At 51.8% G+C, this 24,013-nt stretch overlaps 1 protein-coding gene across 5 annotated transcripts in view; it reads right to left on the minus strand.

The window, feature by feature from the left end:
- The window catches only part of ARHGEF2 (Rho/Rac guanine nucleotide exchange factor 2), a 233,614-nt gene that overhangs the window by 35,319 nt on the left and 174,282 nt on the right, over positions 1-24,013 (minus strand). For 3 of the 5 annotated variants that reach the window (XM_077463972.1, XM_077463971.1, XM_077463975.1), the window contains one exon: positions 13,758-13,902. In XM_077463972.1, the coding sequence (XP_077320098.1) occupies positions 13,758-13,902 (145 nt within the window). Of the gene's footprint in view, positions 1-13,757; positions 13,903-14,092; positions 14,239-19,574; positions 19,706-24,013 lie in introns of those variants that run through there. The other 2 variants (XM_077463974.1, XM_077463973.1) reach the window with 2 other exon arrangements.

The following is a 24,013-nucleotide window of genomic DNA, read 5'->3' on the forward strand; positions in this document are numbered from 1 at the left end:
GTGCCCATTATGAGGGGTTCCCACCATGCCTGTGCTGAGTTTCCGGGTCTGTACGCCCGCTGTGCCCATTATGAGGGGTTCCCACCATCCCTGTGCTGAGTTCCCGGGTCTCTACGCCCGCTGTGCCCATTATGAGGGGTTCCCACCATCCCTGTGCTGAGTTCCCGGGTCTGTACACCCGCTGTGCCCATTATGAGGGGTTCCCACCATCCCTTTGCTGAGTTTCCGGGTCTGTACGCCCGCTGTGCCCATTATGAGGGGTTCCCACCATCCCTGTGCTGAGTTCCCGGGTCTGTACACCCGCTGTGCCCATTATGAGGGGTTTCCACCATCCCTGTGCTGAGTTCCCGGGTCTGTACACCCGCTGTGCCCATTATGAGGAGTTCCCACCATCCCTGTGCTGAGTTCCTGGGTCTGTACACCCGCTGTGCCCATTATGAGGGGTTCCCACCATCCCTGTGCTGAGTTCCCGGGTCTGTACACCCGCTGTGCCCATTATGAGGGGTTCCCACCATGCCTGTGCTGAGTTTCCGGGTCTGTACGCCCGCTGTGCCCATTATGAGGGGTTCCCACCATCCCTGTGCTGAGTTCCCGGGTCTGTACGCCCGCTGTGCCCATTATGAGGGGTTCCCACCATCCCTGTGCTGAGTTCCCGGGTCTGTACACCCGCTGTGCCCATTATGAGGGGTTCCCACCATCCTGTGCTGAGTTCCCGGGTCTGTACGCCCGCTGTGCCCATTATGAGGGGTTCCCACCATCCCTGTGCTGAGTTCCCGGGTCTGTACACCCGCTGTGCCCATTATGAGGGGTTCCCACCAGTATCTATGACATATAAGACATCATATGACTCGGCCCACCATGCTCCACCTATAACTGATCCTATAAAAGGCAGAAGGATTTGCAGAGAGTCACCAAATGGCTGAGTGGTGATCCCTCTGCCAGGATTTGGACAGCTGTCTCTGGGTACAGATGCCGCCTCCGGGGAACACAACATCGTATTAAGTGTCCGATCGGCGCAGCTGTTCCCAGGAGACGCACAGTACAGGTCGAGATTCCGGGACATCGGAAATATTCCCCCCCCCCCCCCCGTTATATCATTTCCAGAGTAAATTTACGGCCGGCTCAACTGACATCCACAGGAACACATCCTGGGAACTGCGACCCGAACACATCCCTCCAATCACAGACATTCTCCAGCAGGCTGGAGAGAACCATGAAAGCGATGTTCACCTCCGAGCAAACCCACATCAGTCTCTGTACAGAGGAGCTTACACTCTAATGTCCCCTCCCCCCCCCCCCCCCACAGTCACATCAGTCTCTGTACAGAGGAGCTTACACTCTAATGTCCCCCCCCCCCCCCACAGTCACATCAGTCTCTGTACAGAGGAGCTTACACTCTAATGTCCCCTCCCCCCCACAGTCACATCAGTCTCTGTACAGAGGAGCTTACACTCTAATGTCCCCTCCCCCCACAGTCACATCAGTCTCTGTACAGAGGAGCTTACACTCTAATGTCCCCTCCCCCCACAGTCACATCAGTCTCTGTACCAAAGGAGCTTACACTCTAATGTCCCCTCCCCCCCCACAGTCACATCAGTCTCTGTACAGAGGAGCTTACACTCTAATGTCCCCTCCCCCCCACAGTCACATCAGTCTCTGTACAGAGGAGCTTACACTCTAATGTCCCCTCCCCCCACAGTCACATGAATCTCTGTACAGAGGAGCTTACACTCTGTCCCCTCCCCCCACAGTCACATCAGTCTCTGTACAGAGGAGCTTACACTCTAATGTCCCCTCCCCCCACAGTCACATCAGTCTCTGTACAGAGGAGCTTACACTCTAATGTCCCCTCCCCCACACAGTCACATCAGTCTCTGTACAGAGGAGCTTACACTCTAATGTCCCCTCCCCCCACAGTCACATCAGTCTCTGTACAGAGGAGCTTACACTCTAATGTCCCCTCCCCCCACACAGTCACATCAGTCTCTGTACAGAGGAGCTTACACTCTAATGTCCCCTCCCCACAGTCACATCAGTCTCTGTATGAGAAGAGCTTACACTCTAATGTCCCCTCCCCCACAGTCAGATCAAGACATTTTATTCCCAATGGGGGCCTCCTCGGGAGTTCTCACCACCCTGAACCCTCGCCATCCTCTAGCCCCCCCCCCCCATACAGCCACCCCCGGTTGCAAAGCCTGATTTTTGCTTTCAGCTGCTGTGGCAACTCCAGTCAATGGAAATAAAAAAAAAAAAAGAAGGAAAATAAGTCCCTGAAGGCGTTATCGAGTTGCGGGAAGTTCGCCCGGCTGGTTAACGAACGGGCGGAGGAGGAGAAGCCGCGCCGGCGTTCATCTCGGTTAAATCGCAGACTTGCCAGGAAGGTTCTCTAATGAAGTCTGCGGCCCGCAAACGCAGAGCAGATCAAAACGCACAAGGAATGTGCCGTGACAGGAAGCCTCGGGGGGGCAATTAAGACGGATTAAAGTGTGTTTGTAGGAAGGGCTGCGAGGGGCCCCCCGGTGAACCTGGAGGTTCTGGTATCGGGGGGCACATACGGGGGGGGGGGGGGGGGTATATAATTTATTTTAAGGGTCACTCCACCCAAAAACTGGTACCGGAGGACACTGCCGGGCCGATCCCCTCCGCCGGCTTCTTCATTCTCTGCACCGACCGCGAAAAAGAAATGGCAATAAAAATAAACTTTGAGGTGGGCGGAGCCGAGAACACGAGGGCAGAAATCGAAAAAAAAATAAAAAATAAATAAATAAATTAACAAAAAACAAAATAACAAAAAAAAACAACAAAAAACAAAACAAAAAAAACAACAAAAAACAACAAAAAAAAACAAACAAACAAAAAAACAACAAAAAAAATAACAAAAAAAACCCCCAAAAAAACAACAACAAAAAAAAAAAAACAACAAAAACAACAACAAAAAAACAAAAAAAAACAACAAAAAAAATAAAAAAAAACCCCCCAAAAAACAAAAAACAAAAAAACCAACAAAAAAACAAAAAAACAAAAAACCAACAAAAAAAAATAACCAACAAAAAAAGAAAAACAAAAAAAAACAAAAAAACAAAACAAAAAAACAACAAAAAACAAACAAAAAAATAACAAAAAAATAACAAAAAAAAAAAACAACAAAAAAAAAAAACCAACAAAAAAGAAAAAAAAAAAAAAAAAAAAAAAAAAAAAAAAAAACAAATCTCAGTGTTGGGCGGAGTGACCTGGGAAGTGACTTAAAGGGAAGCCATGATGTATTTTTAGCGGGTGCAAAATCAGAATTACTTTTTTTTAAATTTTTTTTTACTTTCACCAGGAAGTCCGTTTTTTTTTTAAAGCAACTTTCAGATTCATGTCAAGCTTGCTGTCCCGTATTTCTGTTTGAAGACCAATTTTTTTTTTTTTTTTACGTATTGGCTTTGTAGTCTGCAGATCAAGCAGCGCAGTCGGCATCTCTGCTATACAGCTGCCGAGATAAGACCAGCCGGTCACACGAAGGGCCGTTCCTGGATATGCTTTGATGTAAACCATTCCATTGTAGCTCTGGCTGGATGTTTCGGGTCGTTGTCCTGCTGGAAGGGGAACCTCCGCCCCGGTCTCAAGTCTTCTGCCGACTCCAACAGGTTTTCTTCTAAGATTGTCCTGTATTTGTCTCCATCCATCTTCCCATCAACTCTGACCAGCTTCCCTGTCCCTGCTGAAGAAAACCATCCCCACCACATGAAGCTGCCACCACCATGTCTCACGGTGGGGATGGTGTGTTCGGGGGATGGGCGGTGTTAGTTTTCCCCACACATAGCGTTTTGCTTTTAGGCCATAAAGTAGAATTTTGGTCTCCTCTGAGCAGATCACCTTCTTCCACATGTTTGCTGCCCCCTCCCCCACATGGCTTCTCACAAACTACAAACAGGACTTCTTATGACTTTCTTTCTCCAATGTCTTTCTTCTTGTCACTCTTCCATAAAGGGCAGATTTGTGGAGAGACGACTAATAGTTGTCCTGTGGACAGATTCTCCCCCCTGAGCTGTGGATCTCTGCAGCTCCTCCAGAGTTACCATGGACCTCTTGGCTCTTCTCTGATGAATGCTCTCCTTGCCCGGCACGGTCAGTTTAGGTGGACGGCCATGTCTTGGTAGGTTTGCGGTTGTGCCCATACTCTTTCCATTTTCCGATGATGGATTGAACAGAGCTCCGTGAGATGGTCAAAGCTTGGGAGATTTTATATATAACCTAACCCTGCTTTATACTTCTCCACAACCTTATCCCTGACCTGCCTGGTGTGTTCCTTGGCCTTCATGATGCTGTTTGTTCACTAAGGTTCTCTAACAAACCTCTGAGGGCTTCACAGAACAGCTGTATTTATACTGATATTAAATGACACACAGGTGGACTCTATTTACTAATTAGGTGACTTCTGAAGGCAATTGGTTCCTCTAGATTTTATTTAGGGGTATCAGAGTAAAGGGGGCACCATACAAATGCCCCTCCCCCACACTTTTCACATATTTATTTGTATCATTTTCCTCTCTCTGGGATGGTGGGATCAGTAGCACACACTCCTCTGTCTGTACGGCGGAGCGCAGAGTGACGGCGCCGAGATCTGCCTGCCATATGTAACACTAATGTATTCTTCTGGGGGAGGGGGATGTGTACTCAGAGGGGAAATATGAAGGATAGAGGATTTATGCTAGGAGGGCTGTTGTTTTATCGTTGGTGGGGGGCATTTGGGGGGGAGAGACTTGTTCTGGGAGGGGGGATTTTATCGGGGGGGCAGACTTGTACCAGGAGGAGGGAGACTTTATGCTTGAGGGTAATCTGGGGGGGATGTGTACTCGGAGGGGGAAATTTGAAGGATAGAGGATTTGTGCTAGGAGGGGTGTTTTTTTTTATTTATTTTTTGGTGGGGGGCATTTTGGGGTGAGAGACTTGTTCTGGGAGGGGGATTTTATCGGGGGGCAGGCAGACTTGTACCAGGAGGAGGGAGACTTTTTGCTTGGAGGGTATCGGGGGGGGGGGGGGGGGATGTGTACTCGGAGGGGAAATTTGAAGGATAGCGGATTTGTGCTAGGAGGGGTGTTTTTTTAAATTTATTTTTTGGTGGGGGGCATTTGGGGGAGAAATTTGTTCTGGGAGGGGGGATTTTATCGGGGGGGGGGGCAGACTTGTACTAGGAGGGAGAGGGAGACTTTATGCTTGGAGGGTAATCTGGGGGGATGAGTACTCGGAGGGGAAATTTGAAGGATAGAGGATTTGTGCTAGCAGGGCTGTTTTTTTTTCGTTGGTGGGGGATTTGGGGGAGAGCTTTGTTCTGGGAGGGGGGATTTTATCAGGGGGGGCAGACTTGTACCAGGAGGAGGGAGACTTTATGCTTGGGAAGGTAAGCATACAGATTGCTGCTGCCCTTTTTTTTGGGGGTGGGGAGGAGGGTTGTTGGGTGATTTTTTTTTTGTTGGTGGGAGGATTTGGGGGGAGAGATTTGTTCTGGGAGGGGGGATTTTATCGGGGGGGGGGGCAGACTTGTACCAGGAGGAGGGAGACTTTATGCTTGGAGGTTAGTCTGGGGGGGGGATGTGTACTCAGAGTGGAAATTTGAAGGATAGGGGATTTGTGCTAGGAGGGGTGTTTTTTTTTATTTATTTTTTGGTGGGAAGGATTCGTTTTGGGAAGGGGAATTTTATTGGGGGGGGGGGGGACAGACTTGTACCAGGAAGAGGGAGACTTTATGCTTGGAGGGTAATCTGGGGGGGGAATGTGTACTCGGAGGGGGAAATTTGAGGGATAGGGGATTTGTGCTGGGAGGGGTGTTTTTTTTTTTAATTTATTTTTTGGTGGGGGGCATTTGGGAGGAGAGATTTTGTTCTGGAAGGGGGAATTTTATCGAGTGGGGGTTATCGGGGGGGGGGCAGACTTGTACCAGGAGGAGGGAGACTTTATGCTTGGGAGGGTAAGCATACAGATTGCTGCCCTTTTTTTGGGGGGTGGAGAGGAGGGTTGTTGGGTGATTTTTTGTTGGTGGGGGAGGTGTACTTGGAGAGGATTTAAGGAGTAGAGGATTTGTGCTAGGTGACTTTTTATTTTTTTTTGGTGGGGGGGTGGATTGGTGCTGGGGGGGGGGGGGGGGTTCGGGGGATGGGAGGGGCAAAGATTTGTGCTTAGGAGGGAGGATTTTCAACGGAAGGAGGGGGGGATTTATGCTTGGAGGGCAGGCATGCAGATTGTGCTGAGACTTGTAGTTCCACCTGGGCCATGCCAGTCATAGAGGAGTGAAAAAACACACAAACAAGAACCGTATTCCGCGCTCCTTGTTGTGTAGCGCCGGGAGGGCGGCGACGCGTTCAGCCCCTGCGAACTCTGCAGAAACCCGAGCCCCCCTGCCCCGCCTCCTGCCCCCTCCGAAACACGCCCCCCCAAATCCTCTCCCACCTTTCGATATATATAACACAGCAGCCGATCGAAACTGCAAGCCCCCATTTTTAACTTTCAGCAAGTCAGCAAACAGGCAGGTTTCCCCGCCCCAATATGGAAAAAATGACATCGGAAAGGAAGACGTGAAACTGGAGGCCCCTCCACCTTCCATGACGTGCGATTGACAACCCCCCCCCCCCCCCCCTCTTCCCCTCCCCCCTCCCATAAACCTCATTAACCGTAACGAGGCCCGGAATGGATTTCCAGCAGGAGATCTGGCTGAAGGTGGAGACGGTTAATTCGGCCGCCAGCTGCCGGGCGTATCGAGTGACCGCCGCCAGATGGACCTGTAAGCTGAGCCGTTACCCAGCAGAACGAGACATCAAAGAGCGTTTCCAGAGGCGGGAAAAAAAAAAAACGCCGCCTGCGGGGACCATGTGACCGATCCGGGGAGAGGCGTGAGAGAGGCGCCGCAGGAGGGCGCCGGCACTCCGAACTGGAAATCATCCATGGATACCATGTGTCCGAAATGTGTCACAGTCAGAGTACAGTGTATGTGTGTGTACATATATATACACACACACACACACACACACATACACACAGACAGTATCTGACAAAAGTAAGTACACCCCTTACATTTGTGTAACCTCTTTTCTCCTCTCTTTTCATGTGACAACACTGAAGAAATGACACTTGTCTACAATGTAAAGTAGTGAGTGTACAGCTTGTATAACAGTGTCAATTTCAGCCATGCAGACCAATTTGATGCAGCGTGCGGCGTATGGTCTGAGCACTGACAGGCTGACCCCCCCCCCCACCCCTACAACCTCTGCAGCAAATGCTGGCAGCTCTCATACGTCTATTTCCCAAAGACAACCTCTGGATATGACGCTGATCACGTGACCTCAACTTCTTTGGTGGACCATGGCGAGGCCTGTTCTGAGTGGAACCTGTCCTGTTATATCGCTGTATGGTCTTGGCCACCGCGCTGCAGCTCAGTTTCAGGGTCTTGGCAATCTTCTTATAGCCTAGGCCATGTTTATGTAGAGCAACAATTCTTATATCAGATCCTCAGAGAGTTCTCTGCATGAGGTGCCACGTTGGAACTTCCAGTGACCAGTATGAGAGAGTGAGAGCGATAACACCAAATTTAACACACCTGCTCCCCATTCACACCTGAGACCTTGTAACACGAACGAGTCACATGACACCGGGGGAGGGAAAATGGCTAATTGGGCCCAATTTGGACATTTTCACTTAGGGGGTGTACTGACTCTGGTGTCACCAAAGATGGGCCCTTATTCTTTCCATGTCACCAATGATGGGCCCTATTCCTCCCATATTACCAATGATGGGGCACTATTCCTCCCATATCACCAATGATGGGGCACTATTCCTCCCATATCACCAATGATAGGGCACTATTCCTCCCATCATCACCAATGATAGGGCACTATCCTCCCATATCACCAATGATAGGGCACTATTCCTCCCATATCACCAATGATGGGGCACTATTCCTCCCATATCACCAATGATGGGGCACTGGCATCCAGTATAATGAATGAATGAAATACTTGTATAGTGCAGAATGCGAACTGAATCGCCTCTAAGCATTACTACTCCTCACCGACCACAGATGATGGGCAATTGTTTTACTTCCACCCCCAACACCGAACCTGGGGGATTGTTTGCTCCCAACGACAAGGCCTCCTCTACTCCCACCGACACTGAGCCAAAGCCTCCTCTACTCCCACCGACACCGAGGCCACCTCTACTCCACCGACACAAAGCCTCCTCTACTCCCACCGACACTGAGGCCAAAGCCTCCTCTACTCCCACCAACACCGAGGCCTCCTCTACTCCCACCAACACCGAGGCCTCCACTGACACTGAGCCCTCCTCTACTCCTAACGGCACCGAGACCTCCTCTACTCTCATCGACACCAAAGCCTCCTCTACTCCCACCAACACCAAAGCCTCCTCTACTCCCGACACAGAGGCAGGCCTCCTCTACTCCCACGACACTGAGGCCTCCTCTACTCCCATCGACACCAAAGCCTCCTCTACTCCCACAGACACCAAAGCCTCCTCTACTCCCATCAACACCAAGGCCTCCTCTACTCCCATCGACACCAAGGCCTCCTCTACTCCCATCGACACCAAAGCCTCCTCTACTCCCACAGACACCAAAGCCTCCTCTACTCCACAGACACCAAAGCCTCTCTACTCCCACCAACACCAAGCCTCCTCTACTCCCACCAACACCAAGGCCTCCTCTACTCCCATCAACACCAAGGCCTCCTCTACTCCCACAGACACCAAGGCCTCCTCTACTCCCACCGACACCAAAGCCTCCTCTACTCCCACCAACACCAAAGCCTCCTCTACTCCCACAGACACCAAAGCCTCCTCTACTCCCACCAACACCAAAGCCTCCTCTACTCCCACCAACACCAAGGCATCCCTTTACTCCCATCGACACCAAGGCCTCCTCTACTCCCACAGACACCAAGGCCTCCTCTACTCCCACCGACACCAAGGCCTCCTCTACTCCATCGACACCAAGGCCTCCTCTACTCCCACCAACACCAAGGCCTCCTCTACTCCCATCGACACCAAGGCCTCCTCTACTCCCACAGACACCAAAGCCTCCTCTACTCCCATCGACACCAAGGCCTCCTCTACCCGCACAGGACACCAAAGCCTCCTCTACTCCCATCGACACCAAGGCCTCCATCTACCCCCACAGACACCAAAGCCTCCTCTACTCCCATCGACACAAAGCCTCCTCTACTCCCATCGACACCAAGCCTCCTCCTACTCCCACCGACACCAAAGCCCTCCTCTACTCCCATCGACACCAAGGCCTCCTCTACCCCACAGACACCAAAGCCTCCTCTACTCCCATCGACACCAAAGCCTCCTCTCCTCCCATCGACACCAAAGCCTCCTCTACTCCCACAGACACCAAAGCCTCCTCTACTCCCATCGACACCAAAGCCTCCTCTACTCCCACAGACACCAAAGCCTCCTCTACTCCCACAGACACCAAAGCCTCCTCTACTCCCATCGACACCAAAGCCTCCTCTACTCCCACAGACACCAAAGCCTCCTCTACTCCCACAGACACCAAAGCCTCCTCTACTCCCACAGACACCAAAGCCTCCTCTACTCCCGACACTGAGGCCTCCTCTACTTCCACCCACACCGAGGCCTCCTCTACTCTCACTGAGACTGAGGCCTCCTCTACTCTCATTGGTCACTGTCCAGTTCCCTTAAAGTCTGAAGAACAGTAAATGTTTTACCAAGTCTGAGGACCCCTGACTTAGAGGAAATATTTGAGGGTGGGTTCTGGGCTAGCGGTAGGGTGAGGGTTAAGAATAACCAGTAGGGTGAGTGGTTAAGCTGGCCACACATGTAACAATTTCCATTTACCAGGAATCACATAACTGCCAGAAACTAAGCAATCAAAAGACGAGTTCCCACCATGAGCTCCATCAAATTGTTCCACCGGAATTTTATAGATAGTAAAGTCCAAACTGGGCAATAAATTGACAGTTCAATACGAGAACAGAGAATAAAGTCAGCAAAATCTAAGCTGTAAGCCGGGGTCTTCACAACGCTCCCTCCTCTCCTTCCACTACCCCAACTATTCTCTTAAACCTCTCAACTTCCTTACCCCACTCTGTCCTTCTGTCTTAAAAGGGAATAGGCTCTAGGGACCATGATGTAAGTTTTGGGGACCCTTATGTAAGGTCGGGGGGCTCTGGGGACCCTGGTCTAAAGGGGGCTCTGGGGACCCTGGTCTAAGGGGGGCGACTTTGGGGATCCTATTGAAAGGGGAACCCTAATGTAAGGGGGCCTCTGGAGGACCTTGGATGTAAGCGGGGCCCCGGGAACCCAGATGTAAGAGAGGTGACTTTTGGGATCCTAATGGAAGGGGGACTCTCATGTAAGTGGGCCTCTGGAGACCCTGATGTAAGGGGGGCTCTGAGGACCTGGATGTAAGAGGGGCCCTGGGAACCTGGATGTAAGAGGGGCCCTGGGAACCTGGATGTAAGAGGTGCCCTGGGAACCTGGATGTATGAGGGGCCCTGGGAACCTGATGTAAGAGGGGCCCTGGGAACCTGGATGTATGAGGGGCCCTGGAACCTGGATGTAAGAGGGGCCCTGGGAACCTGGATGTAAGAGGGGCTCTGGGAACCTGGATGTAAGAGGGGTCCTGGGAACCTGGATGTAAGAGGGGCCCGGGAACCTGGATGTAAGAGGGGCCCTGGGAACCTGGATGTAAGAAGGGCCCTGGGAACCTGGATGTAAGAGGGCCCTGGGAACCTGGATGTATGAGGGGCCCTGGGAACCTGGATGTAAGAGGGGCCCTGGGAACCTGGATGTAAGAGGGGCTCTGGGAACCTGGATGTAAGAGGGGCTCTGGGAACCTGGATGTAAGAGGGGCTCTGGGAACCTGGATGTAAGAGGGGCTCTTTGAACCTGGATGTAAGAGGGGCCCTGGGAACCTTGGATGTAAGAGGGGCCCTGGGAACCTGGATGTATGAGGGGCCCTGGGAACCTGGATGTAAGAGGGGCCCTGGGAACCTGGATGTAAGAGGGCTCTGGGAACCTGAATGTAAGAGGGGCTCTGGGAACCTGGATGTAAGAGGGGCTCTGGGAACCTGGATGTAAGAGAGGGCTCTTTGAATCTGGATGTAAGAGGGGCCCTGGGAACCTGGATGTAAGAGGAGCCCTGGGAACCTGGATGTAAGAGGGGGCTCTGGGAACCTGGATGTGAGAGGGGCCCTGGGAACCTGGATGTAAGAGGAGCCCTGGGAACCTGGATGTAAGAGGAGCCCTGGGAACCTGGACGTAAGAGGAGCCCTGGGAACCTGGATGTAAGAGGGGGCTCTGGGAACCTGGATGTAAGAAGGGCCCTGGGAACCTGGATGTAAGAGGGGCCCTGGGAACCTGGATGTAAGAGGGGCCCTGGGAACCTGGATGTATGAGGGGCCCTGGGAACCTGGATGTAAGAGGGGCCCTGGGAACCTGGATGTAAGAGGGGCCCTGGGAACCTGGATGTAAGAAGGCCCCTGGGAACCTGGATGTAAGAGGGGCCCTGGGAACCTGGATGTATGAGGGGCCCTGGGAAACCTGGATGTAAGAGGGCCCTGGGAACCTGGATGTAAGAGGGGCTCTGGGAACCTGGATGTAAGAGGGGCTCTGGAACCTGGGATGTAAGAGGGGCTCTGGGAACCTGGATGTAAGAGGGGGCTCTTTGAACCTGGATGTAAGAGGGGCCCTGGGAACCTGGATGTAAGAGGGGCCCTGGGAACCTGGATGTATGAGGGGCCCTGGGAACCTGGATGTAAGAGGGGCCCTGGGAACCTGGATGTAAGAGGGGCTCTGGGAACCTGGATGTAAGAGGGGCTCTGGGAACCTGGAATGTAAGAGGGGCTCTGGGAACCTGGATGTAAGAGAGGGCTCTTTGAATCTGGATGTAAGAGGGGCCCTGGGAACCTGGATGTAAGAGGAGCCCTGGGAGCCTGAACCTGGATGTAAGAGGGGGCTCTGGGAACCTGGATGTGAGAGGGGCCCTGGGAACCTGGATGTAAGAGGAGCCCTGGGAACCTGGATGTAAGAGGAGCCCTGGGAACCTGGACGTAAGAGGAGCCCTTGGAACCTGGATGTAAGAGGGGGCTCTGGGAACTGGATGTAAGAAGGGCCCTGGGAACCTGGATGTAAGAGGGGCCCCTGGGAACCTGGATGTAAGAGGGGCCCTGGGAACCTGGATGTATGAGGGGGCCCTGGGACCTGGGATGTAAGAGGGGCCCTGGTAACCTTGATGTAAGAGGGGCCCTGGATGTAAGAGGGGCCCTGGGAACTGGATGTAAGAGGGCTCTGGGAAACTGGATGTAAGAGGGCTCTGGGAACCTGGATGTAAGAAGGGCTCTGGGAACCTGGATGTATGAGGGGCTCTGGGAACCTGGATGTAAGAAGGGCTCTTGGAACCTGGGTGTAAGAGGGGTGACTTTGGGGATCCTAATGAAAGGGGGACTCTGATGTAAGAGGGGAGCTTTTGGGTGCCTGATTTAAGGAGGGGGACTCTGGGGATCCAAATATAAGTAGGAACTCTGGGAACCCTGATTTAAGGAGGGAGGCTCTGGGGGACCCTGATGTAAGGGGGGCTCTGGGAATCCTGATGTAAGGGGGGGGGTTCTAATGAAAGGGGAAACCTAATATAAGGGGGGTTCTGGGGACCTGTAGTAAGGGGATCTCTGGGGACAAGTGGGGGCAACTTTGGGATCCCAATGAAAGAAGGACTCTGGCTTAAGGAGGGGGAGCTTTGGGGCGACTGATTTAAGGAGGTGGACTCTGGGGACACCGATGTAAGTGGAAACTCTGGGGACCCTGCTTTAAAGAAGAAGGCTCTGGGGGACCCTGATGTAGGGGGGGGGGGGTGACTTTGGGGACACTGAGGAAAGGAGGGGGACTCTAGGGACCCTGATGTAAGTGGAAACTCTGGAAACCCTGCTTTAAGGAAGGAGGCTCTGGGGGACCCTGATGTGGGGGGGGGTGACTTTGGGGGACACTGAGGAAAGGAGGGGGGACTCTGGGGACCCCTGATGTAAAGGAGGGAACTTTGGGGACCCTAATGAAAGGGGTAAATTCTGATGTAAGCGAGTCAGGCCCGGAAGGAGGGGGGGCCCCAGGATTAAAGCTGTGTAAGGGGCCCCAAAATTTTTGAAGGCTGCCCCGGTTACACGTGTCATTCCATCCACGTAATAAAATATATACTTGTATCATTTACAATTATGAAAACTTTTCCCTGAGAATCTCCAATTTTCAGAGGGCGAAAACGATTTCTGCTTCCTGACATACAAAAATGTAAAAAACGAGAAACGTCCATAAATAAAATAGCGTCCCGTAAAAATCAACCCTGGACGGCACGAGTGGGTGGAGCCCCGCGTCTCTGCGCAGCGCCCCCCCCCCCCCACCCCCAGAGGAAAGGGTTAACTGTATCCTGCAGCAATCTTGCTGGCGCTCGGTCTGGGGATTTTTATGCACACAGCCTGCAGGGGTCCCCCAAACACACACCAGCTAAACACACAAATGAGCTGCCGCTTTCCTTCCCCGCCTACGCGCTGAGCTTTTATGGAAGATAAAACGCGCTCCTCGGACTGGCACAGATAACCGATGCAAAGCCTATTACCAGCTATGAGCCCTTGCATTCCGGAACGCGCTCCTGGCTTGCATTTCCTTTTTTTGGAGGGGGGGCAATGGGGGCAAAAGCCCCCCCCCCCCGGACACGGCAAGTTAGGCGTAAGGTGGGGGGGGGGTCATTTACTTACTCGGACAGATGAGCGCCTCCTTGGCCGTGATGCTCTTATTGCACACGAAACACATGGTCGTCCCGGAGACGGTGATGGTGGTGAAGAGGTGCCCGTTGGTGTAGCGCGTGTCCTTGGCGTCCTTCATCTTCTCCTTGTCTTTATTCTGCAATAAAAAAAATAAAAAAAAATAAAGGACATCGTTAACGATGGTCAAATCTTTTTGCCGCTTTCCTTTTTTCGTAATCACACATTACAGCCGCGTCCGCCTTACCCCCTCCCCGCCCCCGAAACGGTCACTCTACCTATCCGCTTAACGGTCAATCTCTAAAAGGGCAGGCGGCTTGCGAACCCACCATCATCATGCCTGACGTAGTGCGTTCGCCGGGGCGTTTGGCCCTCCAGCTCATGGTCTGCAGCCGGCGAGGGGCGGTGGAGGCGGCGAGGGCGTCCGCCCGCACGGGGCCGTAGACAGAGGTGCTGCGGAAAGCAGGCTGATGCTGCATCTCTGGGTGAATGCTGCAGTATCCGCCGACACGATAGCGAGAGAGAGAGAGGGAGAGAGAGAGAGCGAGAGAAAAAAAAAAAAATCCTGGAACATGTAGACATCTCGCTATGTATAACCATGACAACCGCATCAACTGTGCCAGGGACCACCCCCCCCCCCCCCCCCAAAACATCTCTGCAGAGGAGACGAGGGAGCTGCCACTGTCACCAACTTCTGGGGAACGCACCACCTTACCGCACCTGCTGCGTTGGCGAAGGCGGGAATCGGAGCGGCCGTCAAGTTGACATTCAGCTAAATGCGGACATTAGATACATAGTTGCCTAATTGGAAAAAAAAATGGCAAAGCTTGATCCCTGATTAGCCGCCACCATAAATGATGCAGACGTTAGCGGCCAACGCACGCAAATGAAGCCGCGTCCTGACTGGGCATCTTATCTTTTTCTTATCTGTATAAATGTTTGCGCCACAAATTTGCATGCCTATAAGTGACCACAATATGCAAGGCCTTCAAGCATTTTTTTTTCTGACCACCACCCAACGCTGGCCAATTATGGGTCCTATACCTCCCATGTCACCAATGATGGGCCCTATTGCTCCCATGTCACCAATGATGGGCCCTATTCCTCTCATGTCACCAATGATGGGCCCTATACCTCCATGTCACCAATGATGGGCCCTATTCCTCCCATGTCACCAATGATGGGCCCTATATCTCCCATGTCACCAATGATGGGCCCTATTCCTCCCATGTCACCAATGATGAGCCCTATTCCTCCCATGTCACCAATGATGGGCCCTATTGCTCCCATGTCACCAGTGATGGGCTCTATTCCTCTCATGTCACCAATGATGGGCCCTATACCTCCATGTCACCAATGATGGGCCCTATTCCTCTCATGTCACCAATGATGGGCCCTATTGCTCCCATGTCACCAATGATGGGCCCTATTCCTCCCATGTCACCAATGATGGGCCCTATTTCTCTCATGTCACCAATGATGGGCCCTATACCTCCATGTCACCAATGATGGGCCCTAGTCCTCCCATGTCACCAATTATGGGTCCTAGTCCTCCCATGTCACCAATGATGGGCCCTATAGCTCCCATGTCACCAATGATGAGCCCTACACCTCTCATGTCACAAATGTTTGCCCCCTTTTCCTCTCATGTCTCCAATGATGGGCCCTAATCCTCCCATGTCAGTAATGAGCCCCATTCCACCCACATCACCAATGATGGGCCCTATTACGCCCACGTTACCAATGATGGGCCCTATTCCACCCACGTCACCAGTGATGGGCCCTATTCCACTCACGTCACCAGTGATGGGCCCTATTCCACCCACGTCACCAGTGATGGGCCCTATTCCACCCACGTCACCAGTGATGGGCCCTATTCCACCCACGTCACCAATCATGGGCCCCCCTTCCTCCCACATCACCAATGAAGGGTCCTATACCTCCCACATCACCAATGATGGGCCCTATTCCACCCACGTCACCAATCATGGGCCCTATTCCTCCCACATCACCAATGTGGGCCTTATTCCTCCCACGTCACCAATCATGGGCAATATTCCTCCCATGTCACCAATCATGTGCCCTATAGCTCCCATGTCACCAATCACGAGCCCTATACCTCCCATGTCCCCAAAAATGGGCCCTATACCTCCTATGTCACCAATGATGGGCCCTATACCTCCATGTCACCAATGATGGGCCCTAGTCCTCCCATGTCACCAATGTGGGCCTTATTCCTCCCACGTCACCAATCATGTGCCCTATAGCTCCCATGTCACCAATCACGAGCCCTATACCTCCCATGTCACCAATGATGGGCCCTATTCCTCTCATGTCACCAATAATGGGCCCTATACCTCCATGTCACCAATGATGGGCCCTATTCCTCTCATGTCACCAATGATGGGCCCCTATTTTTTAAGGGTGGGTGGCTGAGTGGGTGGGAGATGTTGGAATGAAGGGGATTGTTCGGGAAAATACATGCTGAGATTGGTCATCCCAACCTTGGTCCCAGACATCAGACTGCATCATCTTGAAAAGCCCCCTGCCCTACCTATCTGCTACAGCCATTTAAAGGGGAGTTAAGGCGGCTCACTCCTCTTGCTGTAGACCCTGTTAGGCTTTTTACCACAATAAAACGGGAAGCTAGGAAGACACCAAGGAGTCAACCACACAGCACCTACCTGAACCAAAAAGTATCATTTCAGGGTTGGAGTGACCTTTTCGGTACGAAGGACCCGGGTATATATATATATATATACTGGATCTATATCTGAGTCTAGAGTGGTGATCGTTTTTCTGAGCTCACCACGACTGACTGCAAAGACGGTAAATAAGCCTTCTGGGGTTTTAAGCTTGATCGACACAATTTCCCAAAGAGGAGGCAAAATTCCCACCGCGTCTATAAATTTATTTACCAGAACTCATCACCCTATGTCGCGGAATCCCCCCCGACCCGGAGAGGAAGTTTAGTCACATAATGTTTCCTGCCTGCCCGGCTGTGTCACCTGACCCCCCCCAAATCCCCCCCCATGAGCCCCCATCTACACCTCTGTAAATACTTCTCAGGAATTGGATTGCGAGGACATACGGGGAAAGTCGTTACATCAGACGCTTCCATCGATGGAGAAATGTGAATCTTATCTAGAAGAGACCGAGGCGGGTTGTTGGGTAATGCTGCTCAGGGAGGTGACAAGAGTTTCCTTGAGAAAGAGGAAGCGGAGTCTGAACTTCCTGTTACCGAGTTGTACAGAAGAAAACTCTTTGCTTAATATCGACAGCAATTCCAACACCAATCGAATCAACAGACAGAAGACACAGATTATAAGATCAGCAATTTCCAATACCATCACCAAGAGTTCTGTCTGTCCCTTCACTAGAGAGCGATGACATCACTGAGAATGCAGCCCATCCATCACTAGAGAGCGGTGACATCACTGAGAATGCGGCCTATCCCTTCACTAGAGAGCAATGACATTACTGAGAATGCAGCCTATCCAATCACTAGAGAGCGATGACATCACTGAGAATGCAGCCTATCCATCACTAGAGAGCAATGACATCACTGAGAATGCAGCCTATCCATCACTAGAGAGCGAGGACATCACTGAGAATGCAGCCTATCCATCACTAGAGAGCAATGACATCACTGAGAATGCAGCCTATCCCTTCACTAGAGAGCAATGACATCACTGAGAATGCAGCCTATCCCTTCACTAGAGAGCGATGACATGAGTGAGAATGCAGCCTATCCAATCACTAGAGAGCAATGACATTACTGAGAATGCAGCCTATCCCTTCACTAGAGAGCGAGGACATCACTGAGAATGCAGCCTATCCATTACTCGAGATCTGTGACATCACTGAGAATGCAGCCTATCCATCACTAGAGAGCGGTGACATCACTGAGAATGCAGCCTATCCATCACTAGAGAGTGGTGACATCACTGAGAATGCAGCCTATCCCTTCACTAGAGAGCAATGACATCACTGAGAATGCAGCCTATCCATCACTAGAGAGCGATGACATCACTGAGAATGCAGCCTATCCCTTCACTAGAGAGCAATGACATCACTGAGAATGCAGCCTATCCATCACTAGAGAGCGGTGACATCACTGAGAATGCAGCCTATCGATCACTAGAGAGCTGTGACATCACTGAGAATGCAGCCTATCCATCACTAGAGAGCGGTGACATCACTGAGAATGCAGCCTATCGATCACTAGAGAGCTGTGACATCACTGAGAATGCAGCCTATCCATCACTAGAGAGCGATGACATCACTGAGAATGCAGCCTATCCATCACTAGAGAGCGGTGACATCACTGAGAATGCAGCCTATCCCTTCACTAGAGAGCGATGACATCACTGAGAATGCAGCCTATCCATCACTAGAGAGCAGTGACATCACTGAGAATGCAGCCTATCGATCACTAGAGAGCTGTGACATCACTGAGAATGCAGCCTATCCATCACTAGAGAGCGGTGACATCACTGAGAATGCAGCCTATCCATCACTAGAGAGCGGTGACATCACTGAGAATGCAGCCTATCCCTTCACTAGAGAACAATGACATCACTGAGAATGCAGCCTATCCATCACTAGAGAGCGGTGACATCACTGAGAATGCAGCCTATCCAATCACTACAGAACAATGACAACACTGAGAATGCAGCCTATCCAATCACTAGAGAGCGATGAAATCACTGAGAATGCAGCCTATCCAATCACTAGAGAGCGGTGACATCACTGAGAATGCAGCCTATCCATCACTAGAGAGCGATGACATCACTGAGAATGCAGCCTATCCCTTCACTAGAGAGCGATGACATCACTGAGAATGCAGCCTATCCATCACTAGAGAGCAGTGACATCACTGAGAATGCAGCCTATCCATCACTAGAGAGAGGTGACATCACTGAGAATGGAGCCTATCCCTTCACTAGAGAGCAATGACATCACTGAGAATGCAGCCTATCCATCACTAGAGAGCAGTGACATCACTGAGAATGCAGCCTATCCATCACTAGAGAGCAATGACATCACTGAGAATGCAGCCTATCCATCACTAGAGAGCTGTGACATCACTGAGAATGCAGCCTATCCATCACTAGAGAGCGGTGACATCACTGAGAATGCAGCCTATCCATCACTAGAGAGCGGTGACATCACTGAGAATGCAGCCTATCCAATCACTAGAGAGCGGTGACATCACAGAGAATGCAGCCTATCCAATCACTAGAGAGCGATGACATCACTAAACCAAAGTGGAGCCATTTTGGAATGTTGATGTTCATTAGTGATGTGGCCGAGAAAATGGCTTCACCTTCAGTTCACAATTTACAAGAAAGTAATTGACATTTTCACGGGAGTAATGAAAGTGTTAATTAGAATGCTGAACCAGCAGCCCCCCCCCCCCCAATACCCAGAATGCCCCCATCCCCCACAGGCAGGTTCCTGTCACAGCAAAGGCGGTAATTACATTATTATTAGCCGGGCTGCCATTCAAATCTCCAGTAATTATTCCGTCTCCAACATCCTGCAGAACATCCTGCTGATTAGCCGGGAGAGAGGGGAATATACAGACGCCGTCCGGCACAATCACCGTCTGATACCTCTCAGTGCTCCTTTCCCTTATCGGTGCGCCAACCCTCCTCTGAGACGTCGCATGAGGCGCAACATGCCTCGTACCTCGCCGAGATCTTTATGGTAAGTGGGAAGGCGCAGCTAAAATGCAAGATGACGCAAATACAAAATAAAATCAAGTCACTTCAGCTGTAAGGCGGACCCCGTCCACCCAAATCTTACCAAAATCACCATTTTCACGGCAGTCATTACCCTCAATCTGTCCTCCATTAGAAGGCCCCTGGCCTTGGCGAACATCCCTGGCACGGCTAGAGTACCAGGTGGAAGCGGATCTGCGTCAGAATAGGTTGTAGCTGGGCGGAGTTGCAGGTCTACGTTACAACCCCCGGGGAGCGCTCCACATGACGACGCAGCAGCTGGGAGCGATCTCCAGGGGATGCTCCGGGAAAACCAGAAGATGCGGTACCAGGGACCAGCAAACCTGTACGTACAACCTAGGTCCCCTCCCCCCCGCTGCACTTACCTCTGTGAGTGATCAGTGCCCATGCAGTCGTAGCTGTAAAGCCCCACTCTCCTTCCTCTTCTTTCTTCAGGGCTACCAGGATGGATCAGAGGGATTCTGATTGGTCAGCACCGACACATGACTGCTTTGACCAAATCGGAATCACTCTAATCCATCCTAAGTCCTACAGAAAGAAGGGGAAGAAAAGCTGGGGCTTTCAAATCTCTGGACACAGTTTGCATGGGCACTGATTCCTCGTGGAGGCAAGTACAGCGGGGACCAGGGGGGTGGGGAGGGTGTAAGTTTACCCTTTTCATTTTTTTTTGTGAGCTACCATATCATAAAATTTGGTTTTGGGTTTAATACCACCATTTTGTTTTTTATTTGGATGGAGTAGCAAAGGGATCGGACCCCGGTCCAGTTTTTATTGAAGGCAGTAGGGTTTCTTGAATTCCGGAATTCAGCGTTCAACGTTAAAATAGATCTTCAATATCGTATCTCCAGATCGCATTTTACAATCATAAGATGCAAGATGGCCGCAGACCTCAGTCTAGACAATGGCCATATCTGAAAAAGTCAGTCTATCTGCTCCATATACTGGTATACAGAAGTCACCCCCCACAATTGTAGACATCAGATTGCATGCAGACTATCAGCCGACAGATAACCCCATGTAGACAATATACCGGTGGGATCACCCTAGGCTGGACCTGCAAATCCGAATACAAAGCACCAATCCGGAGGACAGCGCTGGTATCCCCCCAATCCGGAGGACAGCGCTGGTATCCCCCCAATCCAGAGGACAGCACTGGTATCCCCCCAATCCGGAGGACGGCGCTGGTATCCCCCCAATCCGGAGGACGGCGCTGGTTTCCCCCCAATCCGGAGGACAGCGCTGGTATCCCCCCAATCCGGAGGACAGCGCTGGTATCCCCCCAATCCGGAGGACAGCGCTGGTATCCCCCCAATCCGGAGGACAGCGCTGGTACCCCCCCAATCCGGAGGACAGCGCTGTTATCCCCCCAATCCGGAGGACAGCGCTGGTACCCCCCCAATCCGGAGGACAGCGCTGGTACCCCCCCAATCCGGAGGACAGCGCTGGTATCCCCCAATCCGGAGGACAGCGCTGGTATCCCCCCAATCCGGAGGACAGCGCTGGTATCCCCCCAATCCGGAGGACAGCACTGGTATCCCCCCAATCCGGAGGACAGCACTGGTATCCCCCCAATCCGGAGGACAGCACTGGTATCCCCCCAATCCGGAGGACAGCACTGGTTTCCCCCCTGCAGGTGAAGGACCTTCCCCCCAGATCAGTTGATCGTACGCCAGAGGAACCCCTCAATTATTTCCAGCTGATCATTATTCTATTTGCAGCTCATGAGACATCCATATGAACAGTACAATGTATTACAAGAATAAATAAAACGTATTTGACACCTCGGGCTGCTCTATACAACTAAACTATATTCATCAGTAATAAAATGAAACAGATCAGAACCCAGAAAAAAAGTGCAGACCATAAAATTGGTGGCTAGTTAATAAAGAATGGTGGGTATATCTGGGCGATGGTCAGATAGAAATACCCAAACGTACTCGTAAATCGCCACCTCGGAGCGCAACGCTTGACGGGTTTAAACATCTCCGTTGAATGCTGTAAACAGTAATTTGTGGAATGTCGGAAGTCTGGCCAAAAACGTGGACAAAAGATTTTCCTTCCTAAGCCCTCGTACCCGCTGGGCGTTTAGCTCCTGTGTATGGGGTCCTGGCGTTATCCAACGCACAGAAGGCACAGGCGCACAGCCCCGCTCCTTAGAGAGTCTTAATGCTGAATAGTTCACCGAGTGCTACTAACCTTTAGGGCAGTAAGTGTCCTCCGGGGAGGTCCCCGCCCAGAATGCTGACCAGATATCCCTCCCTGGCTGCCTATTGGCTTTGATACCACTCAGTGCACCATCCAGCCACAGAGGCTTTCAGGGTTTTCTCATAGGGCCCGGATGGGGCACCCGTGTATTCTCTTCTGCCCGCTAGGATGTCATGTGCATGAAGTCAGGATGGTCCAACAGCAAAGTGAGTCCAAATGGATGTCACCCAGATTTGCGGTGTCTCTATGGAAGAGGACGGGTTCACCTTAAGCCCCCTTTCACACGGGCGCCTCCGCTAAGTGGAATACCGATTGCTCAGTGTGGGGGGGGGGGGGGGGGGGCGTTTGGGAATCTCTCCGCTAAGCAGGCGGACATTTTCATGTCCGCTCCGCTATGCTGAGCAGACACAGACACAGTCTCGCTCTCTTCTATGGGGCAATCACATGGAAAAAGACCGCGTGTCTGTTTCCATCCGATGCGAGGAAAATAGGACCACCATCTGTCTGTTTTTGGAGGACAGGATCAGATCGAATGGCGGCGGACAGTGGCAGCTGGTGCTCAAAATTTTTTGGGGTGGGGGGGCGCAAACAAACTGAAGAATTCTGAAAAAAAATATATCAATTGCAGTTTCACTGTGCCATCTAGTGCAGCCACTGTGCCCATCAAATGCAGCCGCTGTGCCCATCAAATGCAGCTGCTGTGACTGCCCCCGCCCCCTCGCTGTCTGACCAGCACTTACCCCATCTTGGTGGTGGGTCAGGCAGCGGGTTATGGCGGTGAGTTGTGGAATGGGCAGCGGGTCAGGCAGCAGGTGATGGCGGCAAGTTGCGGAACGGGCAGCGGGTGATGATGGCAAGTTGTGGAACGGGCAGCGGGTGATGGCAGTGAGTTGTGGAATGGGCAGCGGGTGATGGCGGTGAGTTGTGGAACGGGCAGTGGGTGATGACGGTGAGTTTCGGAATGGCAACGGGTCAGGCAGCAAGTTGTGTAAAAGGCAACAGGTCAGACAGTGGGTGATGGAGAGTTGCGGAACGGGCAGCGGGTCAGGCAACAGGCGATGGCAGCGGGTTGTGGAACGGGCAGTGGGTCGGGCAGCGGGTGATGGCGGCGAGTTGTGGAACGGGCAGTGGGTCAGGCAGTGGGTGATGGCGGCGAGTTGTGGAGCGGGCAGCGGGTTTTGGCGGCGAGTTGTGGAACAGGCAGCGGGTCAGGCAGCGGCGAGCTCTGTCCTCCATGCATCTCTTTTTTTCTTCCTGCTAGGCGTCCGATAGGAGCGCCTGTCCTTTCGGACAATCGGGTGACGGGTATTTAGGCCCACGCTTCCCGATTGGCGAGGGAGGTGGTTCAGTGTTAGAAAAGCGAATATTCATTTGCTTTTCTAACACACCTAGGTGGGCTCTGAGCGCAAAGCTCTGCACCATGAGCCCAGCCTATTTTGAAGCCTATATTAGAGCCTATGGCCCTAATTAGGTGCTTAAAAAAAAAAGAAGCATCCCCCGCTCCTGTAATTCAGGCGCCCGGTATCCTAAAAAGGGCCGGATGCATAATTAGGGGGCGGCCATGGATAAAGTCATGCACGATATAGGGGGGTGGCATGATAGAGGGGGCGGCGCCTGTGCGCCCTTAATGGTCGGGCCACAACTGGCGGCGGGTGTCAGTGTATATCCGCTGCTCCATAGAGGACAATGCAAAGTCCGACCAGGTCCACCTTAAAAACTGAGAGGTGGAACTGATCGGACAGCCCGTGTGAAAGGGGCCTGAAAGAAATGGTACACCCTGAAATGCAATGGGGTTCATTTAAATCCCCCTCCCCCCCCATGTGTCGGTAAGCGGTATGGTGAAATACGGGTGGAGCGTCTCTATGGGGGAGGGGGTTGGTTCACCTTAAGAGAAATAGTATACTCTGCAGTACCACGTGCCCGCATGCAGTATGATGAAATAAGGGTGGATCTTCCCGACTCCTTCAATTATCTGTATACATAGCAACAAAAATAGTTCCTAAAAAAAAAAAAAACACCATAAAAACAGCAGTGTTGTCACACAAGGTGTTAAAAACGGGGGACGGAAAATATAAGGTGAAGCTTTCCCCTTCTATTTGTTCTGTTGCGTTACATTGCACTGAGTCACCGCGATAAAGGATGTTATTTTTAATCTATATATATCGCTAGGCTAACTGCGAGCGCGGCACAATCTGTGTTACGCCTTCATGGAATACCCAGCATGCCCTTCCCGACTGCAGAGGAATGTAGGTGTGTGTGTGTTATATATATATATATATGTATCCATTCACCGGCCAC

The sequence above is a fragment of the Lithobates pipiens genome, unplaced genomic scaffold (assembly GCF_037356315.1).
Source record: "Lithobates pipiens isolate NorthernLeopardFrog02 unplaced genomic scaffold, aLitPip1_a1.2 Scaffold_30, whole genome shotgun sequence".
NCBI classification, from domain to species: domain Eukaryota; kingdom Metazoa; phylum Chordata; class Amphibia; order Anura; family Ranidae; genus Lithobates; species Lithobates pipiens.